Here is a 12,500-nt window from a genome sequence, read left to right on the forward strand (position 1 = left end):
GGGCTTTGCATCGGTTGTTGCGTCACCAGCTTCCTCTTCTAACAGTGCCTTGGCACCTACCCAAACCCTCGCTCGATGTGTTCATGGACACGTCTCTCGGCTGGGGCTTTGTGACCAGTGCTCACCAGGCTGGCCAGGGACGGTGGGGTCCGTCCTTCCGTCGAGCCCACAGCACTGTGTGGGAGTTCACGGGAGTGTGGTTTGCTCTTCAGAGGATTTGAGTCACCCGCAGGTCGACGATCCGGCTCCATTCGGACTGCTCCCCAGTGGTTCATTGTCTGAACTGGGGGGGGGGGTTTGATCTGGTCCTTGGCTCTTTGGTGCTGGTCGCTTCGGGCGACTTGTCGGCTGAATTCTCGGGGTTTGGGTCTCCTGGCAGTTAACGTGCGAGAAGTGTTCAACTTCTTGGCCGACGGCCTGTCACATTTCGTTCCCCCTCTCCATGGAATGGACAGTCAACGCCAACTCCTTCCGTTGGCTTTGCCAGATGTTCGGACTTCCCGAGGTGGACCTCTTCACGTCGGTGTGGTCGCGGCGCCTTCCCCTGTATGTGGCACCCTTTCCCGACTGCGAGGCCGTCGGGGTCGACACCTTTCGGCAGGACTGGTCGAGGTGGGGGTTCCTGTACCTCTTTTCCCCCGGTTCAGCTGTTGCTCCAGGTCTTGACTCACTTGGAGACTTACCAGGGGAGAGAATTGTCCTCTTGGCCCCTTGGTGACCGGCCCAGTCTTGGTTTCAGGCAATGCTTGCTTGGTGTCCAAACCCGGCGATTTTTCCGCAGCTCCGCCTCTTCCAGCAGAACGGACCGGTCACGTGGATGGTTCGATCTTCTCAAGTCTTCGCGTATGGTATTTTTTACCCAAGTTTATGATCATCTCTGTGGTGATCCGGTGCCTTCCTTATAAGTGTCCCACCTGCGGGCTTCGTCTCGGCGGCAGTATGAAGTTTCCTGGCGGTCCTTCCGGTTCTTCTTATGTCTTCGTCGTTGTACTTCACTTTCTGTTAGGGTGGTGTTGTCCTTTCTCACTTGGTTGTTCCAGGACCGTCTCCTTCCTAACACTATCGCCTCGTATTGTGCGGCACTGACGGAGCTGCTTCAGCTTGCTTTCGGTATTGATGTCACGTCTGCGCCGTTTCTCATGCTGTCTCGGGCGTTGTTTCACCTCTGGCCTGCTCATGCACCTCCTAACCCGTCTAGGTAATTAGACAGAGTGCTCTCTTTTCTTTCTTCTCGTTTTGTTGTGGCCCCTATGGTTCCGGATTGTTTTTCGAAGTCTCTTTTCCTGTTGGCATTGGCCTCCGAGGGTCGGGTAAGTGAGCTTCATGCTCTCCTCCGGCACAGAGGTTCCTGCTCCTTCGGTCGGGGTGATCGGTTTGTTCGTCTGCAGCCTATTCCTTCTTTCCTGGCGAAGAATGAGACTGCTGCGTTCCAGAGGGGTCCCTGGGGTGTTGATGCTTGGTTGGTTCGGCCGGGGGTGCATTATGTTTTGTGTCCGGTTGCGGCTCTCCGCCATTATTTGCGCGCAATGGCTTCTGTGTCTGTGGACGCACTTTGGGTTGATCCGGTTCTCCTTCTTCCCTGTTCGAGGGTGCGGGTCTCCCAGGTCGTCCGCGGGGTTATTGAGGCTAGCCAGCCTGCGGTCTATCCCAATGCCCATGATGTCCTCAAGTTCGTGGCTCTTGCCGCTGTCTTTGGCAGTGTGTCCTGAGCTGGTATTCGGGTGTGGGGATTTTGGCGGTCAAACAGGGTCCTGGCTGGCTCGTTACCTTGTAAACATTCCTGGGCCCGGTCGGGCTTGTGCTGCTTTGGGTTGGCAGATGCAGCCAGTTGTCTCGACTTCGGGTTGAGGAGTGAGCAGCAACCGCCTCCCGGGGTAAGTCCCTATTCTTTTCCTCCGTGGGTAGTTAGCTCCGGAGGAGCCGTAGGGGCTCCCCCTAGAAAACCAGCGTTGAATGTAATGAAACACCATTTTCTGGGTTAGTCCCGGAGGCTGCCCGGCATCCCTCCCTCCTGTCGGCGTTTTTTTTTTTTTTTTTTTTTTTTTTTTTTTTTTTTTTTTTTTTTTAAACATCCAGCCTCAGAACTGGGGTGTGGATCGCTGGTGCGGTAGGTCTGGGTCTATCCCTTTCCCCTCTTGGGGAGGGGAGCTGTGCAGACAGCGGCGCGACAACGGGTGATGTCATACTAGTTTGCTCATTTTTGTTTGGGAAGTTCTATCCACTCTTTCGGCTTTTGGTTGCAGTTTTCACCAGAATAGGGGTTTGTTTTGGGACGCCTACCTTTCTGGGTGCCTAACCCGGTCGATAGGCCATTGCTCCCCTTGCCTTTCTAGAGGGGACCAGGTTCTGGCTCGTGGTCCCCGGTAGGCTCATAAGAACTCCATACACATGACTGATGCCAAAGTCTGACATTAGCATATCAGCCTACTAAGCTCCGGGGAGCCTCCGGGACTCACCCAGAAAATGGTGTTTCATTACATTCAATGCTGATTTTATTAAATTTTCGAAATTACGCATATGTTTTTAAGTGTATATAAAAAGGACAAGATATGAAAATATGCTCACACTATTAGTCTATATCACAGTAAAAAGAAAATAAACATTCATATCTTCTGGCAGATTTTCTGTGGGGAGCCCCTTCGGCTCCCTGTAGCTATCGGGCTAATGTGTGATATATATTAGACTGGGCCATTAGTCTAAGGAGTTTGACCTACTGGGGACCACAAGCCAGAATCTGGCTCCCCTCAGAGAGCTTGCAATGAGCATTGGCCCTGGAAAACCCCCTTTGTGGTTGCAAGGTTTTCCTTATCTGCCATCGACCGGGGTTAGGCACCCATAAAGGTAGGCATGACAAAACAAACCCCACATACTAAGAAAAGTACTGTACAAAGAAAAACTGAACAGAGGCAGAACTCCCTCCAATCCCAAGGAAACAAGCAAACGTCACACTCCACTGCCGCGCCGCTCGTTCGTGCAGCCCTTCCTGAGTACTGCGGAGTTTGAACCTCACTGTGCTGGTCTATCTGATGGGTTGGGTTTCGCTTCGGCATCTGTTCTAGTTCCTTCGGGGAATGTACCTTGCATAGTTTGCCTTTCGTAGTTTTCTGTGTAGCAGGTTTCTTCTTCAGGGTTTTTGGGGTTCAGTGCCTTGGCACCTACCTGAACCCTGGCTTGATGTGTTCATGAACGCATCATCTCTCAGCTGGGGTTTGGCAACCAGTGCTCACCAGGCCAGCCCAGGGTGTCGGGATCTGCCCTTCTGTCAGTCTCACAGCACGATGCAGGAGTTCGTGGCTGTTTGGCTTTCGCTTCGGATGGTTTGGGTCGCTCGGAGTTCAACCATCCGGCTCCATTTGGACTGTTCTCCGGTGGTTCATTGCCTGACCCAGGGGGGGTGGGGATTTCTTGTTGGTCCTTGCCTCTTTGGGACACGTTGCTTTGAGTGGCTCATCTGCTGGCTTCTCAGGGTTTGGCTCTGTGTGCGGTTCATTTCCAAGGAGTGCCCAACGTCCTGTCATGGTTCATTCCTCTGTCTATGGAATGGACGGTCGACACCGACTCCTACAGTTGACTCTGCCGGACCCATGAACTCCTAAACGTGAACCTCCTCGCAACGGCGTGGTCTCAGTGTTCGTGATCTATGTGGTGCCCTACACCAACAAATGTCACCGACTGTCGCGGTGGATACCCTTCAACTGGACTGGTCAAAGTGGGGTTACCTGTATCTCTTAACCCTGGTCCAGCTGTTTCTTCAGGTTCTGGCTCAGAGTCCTACCAAGGAAGAGTAGTCCTCATGGCCCCTTAGTGGCCAGCCCAACCTTGGTTCCAGGCGCTGCTTGCTCGGTGTGTGAACCCGGGACGTTTTACGCGGCTCCTTCTCCTTCCAGTGAGTCGGAGTGATCCGGTACATGGCTTGTTCAGTCTTCTCTGCTCTTCGTGTCTGGTCCTTTTTATGTAGGTTTATCACTATTTGTATGGTAATCAGATGGCTTCGTTGATGGTGTCCCACCTGAGGGCTTCGTCTTGGCAACAGCATGAAGTTTCTTGGTGTTCTTTCTGCCATTTTCTCTCTCTCTCTCTTTGTAGGTTGTCTTCTCTTTCTGATCAGGTAGTCTTGTCCTTTCTATCTTAGTTTTTTCAGGACAGTCTTTTGATGCCTAATACTGTTGCCGTATTGTTCGGCGCTAGCAGAGCCGCTCCACCTTGCATTGGGGGTGGATGTCACTTCTGCCCAGTTCTGTAACCTTCTCGTGCTTTGTTTCACCTCCAGCCTGCTCATGCGCTGCCTGAGCCATCCTGGTCCTTGGACAGGGTGCTCTCCTATCTTTCCTCTTCTCAGTTTGTGGTGGCCTCTTCGATTCAAGGTTATTTTTTCAAGGCTCTGTTTCTGTTGGCATTGGCCTCTGGGGGGTCGGGTTTTCTTTCCTCCGGCGCAGGGGTTTCTGCTCTTTCAGTCCTGGTGGTCGCTTTGTTTGGTTGCAGCCTTCTTCTTTTCTGGTGAAGAACAAGACAGATGCTTTCCAGAGGTGTCCTTGGGTCATTGATGCTTGATTGGTCAGGCCATGTGTGCATCATATGTTGTGTGTGGTTGTGGCTCTTCGCTGTTATCTGAGCGCTTCACCTTCGGTGGCTGGGGATGCACTTTGGGTTGATCCAGTTTTCCTCGTTCCCTTTTTCAGGGCTCGGGTCTTCCAGGTTGTCCGCAGGGTTATTAAGACTAGCCAGCCTGCGGTCCATCCTCGTGCCCATGACGTTAGAAAGTTTCCTGCATTGGCTGCCATGTTTGGCAACATGTCCTGGGCAGATATTTAGGCATAGGGATGTTGGAGGTCAAACAGGGTCCTGGCTGCCCATTATTTGGTCCCGTTCCTGCTCCTGGGCGTTCCTGTGTTTCTTTGGGTCGCAGGTTGCAGCCAGTTGTCCCGACTTTGCATTGAGGAGTGTGTCGCGGCCGCCTCCTAGAAAAGTCCCTCTTTTCCTTCTCTTTGGTTATGTAGCTTCAGGAAGCCAAAGTGGCTTCCCCCACAGAACCAGCGTTGAATGTAATGAAACACCATTTTCTGAGTGAGCCCCGAAGGCTCCCTGGCAACCCTCTCTCCCTCTGGTCGGCGGCTTTCGTGTTGTTTGATGCTTAGCTTCTGAACTGGAGTGCTAGGTGTCCGGGGCTCCCCCTTTTCCCCTCTCAGGGAGGGGAAAACTGGGCAGATGAGTGGCACAACGGTGGAGTGTGATATTTGCTAGTTTCCTTGGGATTGGAGGGAGTTCTGCCTCTCTGTTCTGTCTTTGTACTTTTCTTTCCATTTGGGGTTTGTTTTGTTATGCCTACCTTTCTGGGTGCCTAACCCAAAAAGGGGTTAAACCCCCCAACCACAGGAGTTTTCCAGGGCCATTGCTCCCTGCAACCTCTCTTAGTGGGCCAGGTTTTGGCTCGTGGTCCCCGGTAGGGTAAACTTTCAGTCTCCGTGGTGTAGTGGTAAGACACTCGCCTGGCGTTACGCGAGCGCTTTGTCATGGGTTCGTATCCTGGCCGGGGAGGATAATACTGGGTGCAAATCCTTAACTGTAGCCTCTGTTTAACTCAACAGTAAAATGGGTACTTAGTTGTAACAACAATTCTTTGTGGGGGTCGTATTCCAGGGACCTGCTTGAAACGCTACGCGTACTAGTGGTTGTACAAGAATGTAACAACTCTTGTATATATCTCAAAGAAAAAAAAATCCATAAACTAATGCCCAGTCTAATTTATCACACATTAACCTGATAGCTCCAGGGAGCCTCTTGGGCTCACCCAGAAAATGGCATTTCATTACAAATAATGGTGTTTTTTTTTCAAATAATAGTGAAAATATTCACCAGCAGAGCAATTATTGTTTTGAGTGTTAAGAAGATAGTCAATGTGATATCTGGATGGTCACAATACTTTGGCTGGTCCCCTGATAAGGTATTCATGCACTGTGCTAAAAAAAATTTACTGTCAGCATACAGATGTTATTTTAGCATCATTGAATGCTAAAGTGTTCATTTTCTGGGCTACTCCCTCAGTAACTTCCCCATGTTTTGCACTGGTCATTACTGGACAGGCATATTAGCCCCAGAAATTCTAAGACACACACTTCCAACTATGGTCGGAGGCTTGTCCACTTTTTCCCTCTGAGGCAAGGAGCATATGGGGGACCAGAGATCTACTCATTACTGGGTTCTACAAAAATTTGCTCTGCTGAGTCAATCACTCTCTTTGGAGGGAGTGTGATGAAACCTCCAGCTTTAGAGGAAGAAGTGTTGTTGATGGTATCGAGGATTCTGCTCTGCCACTAACACCCTGATAATTTCCTAAGTCATATACAAATGATTCAGAATGTTCCACCACATATTTATGGTGAAAAAAGAATGATAGTCTTTGTGTATGAAATATTTGAGACAAAAGTATATGTTGGACTCATGATGTCACAGTGTCTGCCAGCTCCCTTGGAGGCACACAGCTGGGAGGCTTGGTTGTCCCTGCGCATTCATAGTGAGCAGTTGTGTTGCGTGTCTCACTCTGGCAACTTGCCGAGTTTTATCTTAGGCAAGGTGAAATAAAACCCTCGCCACCCCTCCTATAGTCATGAGGGACTTAGAACTGCGTTAGGTCATTCTTATCCTTCTGTTTCTGACCATTCCAATGCCAGCAGTACACATTATTGTTGCTTCTCCAGCTAGAATTCTGCATTAAAGGCTTTATCATAATCCCATGGACATAGCCATGTGATTATGCCATTCTGCCATTCCCCACTGGCAGATCAACCAAGAACAGAACCAGTTGTTTAGACCTACCTTTCATCTCATGCTGAATAAGACTATGTTTGCAATGGCATGGTTTAACAGAAGTGTAAATATAATCTAGCATTCTAGCCCATCTCAATAACTGGCCGTTTTGGGCCTCAACAGTTTAGTGTCCTGACCCCTATTCTATTCTTCCCAGTTGGAGTGAGGGGGAGTTCTGTTTGAGTGGCTCATGAATGAGGTGGCTGGCTGGTGGGGGATACCACATGGCTGTGACAGTTGGATGCATCATGAGTGTTTATCCCATGGAAATGGACATTTGCCTTGTTTTCATTGGGGTTTCTTATTTCCTTCAAGAAGATGCTTATTTCGATGTGCTTATACTTTCTGGTTGATTTTACTCAGTTTTGGGTTGATCTCTATTCACCAAGATCCCATAACCTCACAGAGGAAACTAGATTCTAGTCCTACCTCATAGTTGACTTGCAACAGTCTCAGAGGCTTGTTGCAATTCCTCAAGGCTTGATAGCCCCACCCAGTGCTATAGCTATAGAAAGCTACAGAGGGAATCCACCAGAAAAGGGCATTTTACTACATTAAACACTTGATTTTTATTTCCAGGATAGATGATTTTGCTGATCAACTGCTTGCAGGTTCTAGCCAGCAGTCTTTACGAGACCAAGCTGACCGTAAAGCTAATGCTGCAAGATTGTTACGAGACTTGGCTTTCAAGCCACAGGCATCATATTTGGGGAAAACCTCACATGCTGTCATTGATCGCATTAGCACTGAAGCAGAAGAGCGAGGTGATGACATCTTGAGTGGCATACTAGAGAATCAAAGCATTGCTTTCACGTCCTCAAAGAAACTTACTTTAACCAATGATAGGAAGTTAAAAAAGCAAGAAGGAATGGAAACTGACTCGAGTAATGTGTTTCAAGAAAAAAATCTTATGTCATTACCTTTGCCTTCACATAAACCTCCATCCCAGACATTAAATGAAACAAATGAAACCATAGAAAAGGATCCAAAAAGTTGTAGTTCGTCCAGTACTAATAGCCAATGCCGTCCAAGTTTTTCCAGTTCAAAAAGGCATTCTCCTTTTTATCCAAGGACTAGATCTAGATCACCACCTAACAGACCTCGGGTAGATAAAGCTCCATATCTGAGCTCTCACAGGTCTTCCCTTGCAGATAGAGAGAGATCGTCATTGAGGATGCCTTATTACCGAGATAAAAGTCCATCTCTACATAGTCATCAGTCTCCCCTTGATGATAAACGAAGGTCTCCTCCCAGAATGTCTTTCCAGCGGCAGTATATGCCACCACATAATAGGAGGGACAGAAAGTATAGTAACTCTCCTGATAAAAGGAGCTCTAGGGATCATCATAATGACAGATTTTCAGATAGGCATGAGAAACTAAGATACCAAGAAAGAAATTTACCTCGCAGAAGATCCAATTCATGGCAATGTGCTGTAGACAATACCACTGCAGCATATAAGTATTCAGATGAAGACTATTCATGTAGTGAATACAGTAAAGGAAACCACCGCTCAATGTATAGAGAGAATAAATCAAATTATGAATTCAGTTATTCACGAGGACCATCTGATAAGAGGCATGCTTCACCCAATGCAAAATATAACAGAAATGTTTACAGAGATCAGTCACCATATAGAAAAAACAGAACCTATAATAAAGAAGGTAACTTGCAACGATGGAATGATTCGTCTTCCAGGGGTCGAGGTTCATATGGCAAAAGAGAGGGGGAGAATTTGGGTCATAGATCATACAAGTCATGCCATACAAGATCCAGGTCAAGATCCAGGTCAAGATCCAGGTCAAGATCCAGGTCAAAAGAGGGCTCTAGTCACCATACAGCTCATAGTGAGAGAGAGAGAAAACCACGTTCACAGTGGGGCTATTCTTATTATAATTCAAAAGATGCTAATGAAAATGGTAAGAATGGTAGTGTAAATCACAACCTACACAGTGTACACAATCTTGATGTTCCATCTTTAAATGGTGAAATGAATGTTGATGTGAATACTAACCAACTAGTAAAAGGCTTGAATCTTGATTCTGTTCTTGCCACTTGTTCCGACACAGTACCTATTTGTTTATCCAATAAAAGCAAAGAAAATGCACATGTAAGTAAAAATATAGATAACGATGATCGTTGCGAGAGCAGAACTGGTAATCAGTATTTAGTGGTGACAGATAAGTGTGACATGCAGTGTATAGAACATAGCACAGTTGAAGTTGATGAGTGTGCCCAAAGAAGCCAAAGAGCAGTGTCTTCGAACAGTATCTTGTCCTCCATGAATAATGATCAGACATTGAGAAAAAACAGCCAAGAAACCTCTGTATCTAGTAAAGAAAATGTAAATCCGTCTTTTCACAAATCTGATAGTAGCCCAGTTGAAAAGACAAGTAACTGGAGACAAGATAATTGGAACAGTATACATTGTGAAGGTAAAGCAGCAACTGATGATGATAACTTTAAAATAAAAAATATCAAAAGTAAGAAAAGTAAAGCCTTATCCTCATTATTTGGGGATGACAGTTGTGATAATGAAACAATTAGTTATGAAACTGAGGTCCCCTGCAGAAAGAAGGAAGACAGTCATATAGCAAGAGAAAAAAATTCAAATTCTAAAAGTAGAGAAAGTGTATCCAAGAAGAGCTTAAATGCTGTGCATATTGACAGTATTAGCAGTGAAGGCAAAGGCTTAAGCCCTCCTTTGCTTCTTAAAGGTTGTGATACGTTAAAATATGAAGAGCACTTTCCCAAAGAGGAAATGGATGACACTACTCTACCTCAGACATTTTGTTCAGTGATTGAAAATGATAGCACTAACAAGTCAGTGGGAATTGGACGGAAGAGCAAGCATAATCATCAAGAGGTACATGTTAAGAGCATTGATTTGTTTTCTAACAGTAATCCTGCAGATAAAAGTAAAATTCAAGAAAGAAAACCTCATTTAGATCTTTATTCATTGTTTGGAGATAAGACTGAAACAGAAGGTGTGAAAAGTAAAAGTAAGTCAAGTAAGCATGGCACTGAATCTTCTCACTCTACTAAAAAGTCTGTTTCTAAAGACAGGAGACATAATCAAGGAAAAGATGCATCCTGTAAAGACAAGAGCCACAAAGACAAATATGAAGGTAGTGAAGATTCTTACAAAAATGATAGTAATATGTCTGAGGATAATGATTTCATGACAAGTCATTCTCAACATCTTGTTTTGGACAGCAAAGACAAGAGCCACAAAGATCACAAAGATAAGCATAAAGGTAATACATCAAGTGAAGGGTCTGACAGAACTGAATATAGTAAGTCTGGGGATAAGGATTTAATAAGAAATCATCCTCAACCTCTTGCCATGGGCAGTAGTAAGAGCAAAGAGTCGCACACTAATGTTGTTGCGAAGAAACATGCTAGTTTAGAAGTCAACGTTCCCCAAATGGAAAATGCTAAGTTAATAGAAGCTAAGTTTAAACAAAATTGGCTTTTAGGCTCAAAATCACCACATGACAAAGCTAAAGGGAAAAATTTTCCATTAGAGGCAGCCGCAGATGATGAGGGAACTGTGAAAAAAGGCCACAGCATGGTCTTAGATTTATTTGGGGATATAACAGACATCTGTAGTACCGATTCGTCTGATACTGGCATGAAAAAAGTTGAACAACAGGAAAAATTTGGACTTGAGGGTAAAAATGATTGGATGGAGTGTATAAAGAGTTTTGGAAAGTTTTATAAAGAATACGGTGACATTGGGAACGTGGCAAAGAAATGTAAACAAATCCAAGAAGAGAAACCAAAACACCAGATATCAGAGTATGATGTGGTACAGAATGAAAAGAAAAATTATAAAAGAAGTGGCTTGGCAGATATAAAAATAAATCATGAATTCAAGATGCAAAAAAATCAAGAAATAGCTGTTACAAAAGATACAGGTGAGTCAGATGTTCCAGCATTGTTGTCTAAAATTATATGTACAGTTTTAGGCTATATAAGGATTATTGCCATGTTTAGAAACTAGAATCCATTGTCTTAAGAATTCATCCTTGGGTATCGATTCAGCAGGGATATCATATGGTTTCATGTTAATTTATTATTTCTTCCTGGAGGTTTCCATTTAAAATCTCTAAAATGTCTCATCTTATTGATTTGAAACTAAATATATTTATGTATGATCATAAAACCTGTTAGTTTGGGATAATAAGCCATCATGTGCCATTTTCTTGCATATCAGACATATATCTTTTTGGGAGCTAGATCAGTTATATCTGCATGTGTGTAGTGTAACCAGTGTCGGTTGTGAATTTCAATCCTTGCTTGAATCTCCTTCCCACTCAGCTGGTTTTGATTTTCCTTCTCAGTTGTGGGCTCATTTACTTAAATGTAGGTGCCAGCATTTTCCCCTACATTTACTTGAATACTTTTCTTTGCTACTCTTGTTTTCTGGGGGGAAGCCCCGTCGGCTCCCTGGAGCTATCCAGGCTGAATGGATATGTATAACTTTCTGGCATTAGTCAAAGTTCTTGCCTACCGGGGACCACGAGCCAGAACCTGGCCCCCTCAGAGAGGCACGAGAATCAATGCCTGGGTACGTTGTCCTCTTGCTGGGTTTTTCTTTTGTTTTTGGTTTTACCTGGTGGGGGGGGTCTGCCTTTATGGTCCCCCTTTGCTGTTCTCTGGGTATGTATGTATGTACAGTATATATGTGTGTGTGTGTGTAATTACCTAAGTGTAGTTACAAGATGAGAGCTACGCTCGTGGTGTCCCGTCTTCCCACACATGTGTGTAATTACCTAAGTGTAGTTACAGGATGAGAGCTACGCTCGTAGTGTCCCGTCTTCTCAGCACTCTTTGTCATATAACGCTTTGAAACTACTGACGGTCTTGGCCTCCACCACCTTCTCACCTAACTTGTTCCAACCGTCTACCACTCTGTTTGCGGAAGTGAATTTTCTTATATTTCTTCGGCATCTGTGTTTAGCTAGTTTAAATCTATGACCTTGTTCTTGAAGTTCCGGGTCTCGGGAAATCTTCCCTATCAATTTTATCAATTCCTGTTACTATTTTGTACGTAGTGATCATATCACCTCTTTTTCTTCTGTCTTCTAGTTATAGCATGTTTAATGCCTCTAACCTCTCCTCGTAGCTTTTGCCCTTCAATTCTGGGAGCCACTTAGTAGCATGTCTTTGCACCTTTTCCAGTTTGTTGATGTGCTTCTTAAGATATCTTAAGGCACCACACAACCGCTGCATATTCTAACTTTGGCCTAACAAAAGTCGTGAACAATTTCTTTAGTATATCACCATCCAAGTATTTAAAAGCAATTCTGAAGTTAGAAAGCGTGGCATAGGCTCCTCGCACAACGTTCTTTATGTGGTTCTCAGGTGATAGTTTTCTATCTAGAACCACCCCTAGATCTCTTTCTTTATCAGAATTCTTTAAACATTTCTCACATAATATATAGGTTGTGTGGGGTCTATGTTCTCCTATTCCACATTCCATAACATGGCATTTATTAACATTAAATTCAATTTGCCAAGTGTTGCTCCATATACTTATTTTGTCCAGGTCATCATGAAGGGCATGACAATAATCTAAGTTTCTTATCCTTCCTATTATCTTAGCATCATCAGCAAACATGTTCATATAATTCTGTATACCAACTGGTAGATCATTTATGTAGACAATAACCATCACTGATGCAAGAACT

General features: G+C 45.1%; 1 protein-coding gene across 1 annotated transcript in view; it reads left to right on the forward strand.

Moving 5' to 3' along the window:
• Positions 1-12,500, forward strand: part of LOC123775323 (uncharacterized) — a 59,265-nt gene that overhangs the window by 32,956 nt on the left and 13,809 nt on the right. The window contains exon 8 of the mRNA XM_045770385.2: positions 7,384-10,724. Within this exon, the coding sequence (XP_045626341.1) occupies positions 7,384-10,724 (3,341 nt within the window). The remainder of the gene's footprint in view (positions 1-7,383; positions 10,725-12,500) is intronic.

This window comes from Procambarus clarkii, chromosome 70 (assembly GCF_040958095.1).
Source record: "Procambarus clarkii isolate CNS0578487 chromosome 70, FALCON_Pclarkii_2.0, whole genome shotgun sequence".
Classification (NCBI taxonomy): Eukaryota; Metazoa; Arthropoda; class Malacostraca; order Decapoda; family Cambaridae; genus Procambarus; species Procambarus clarkii.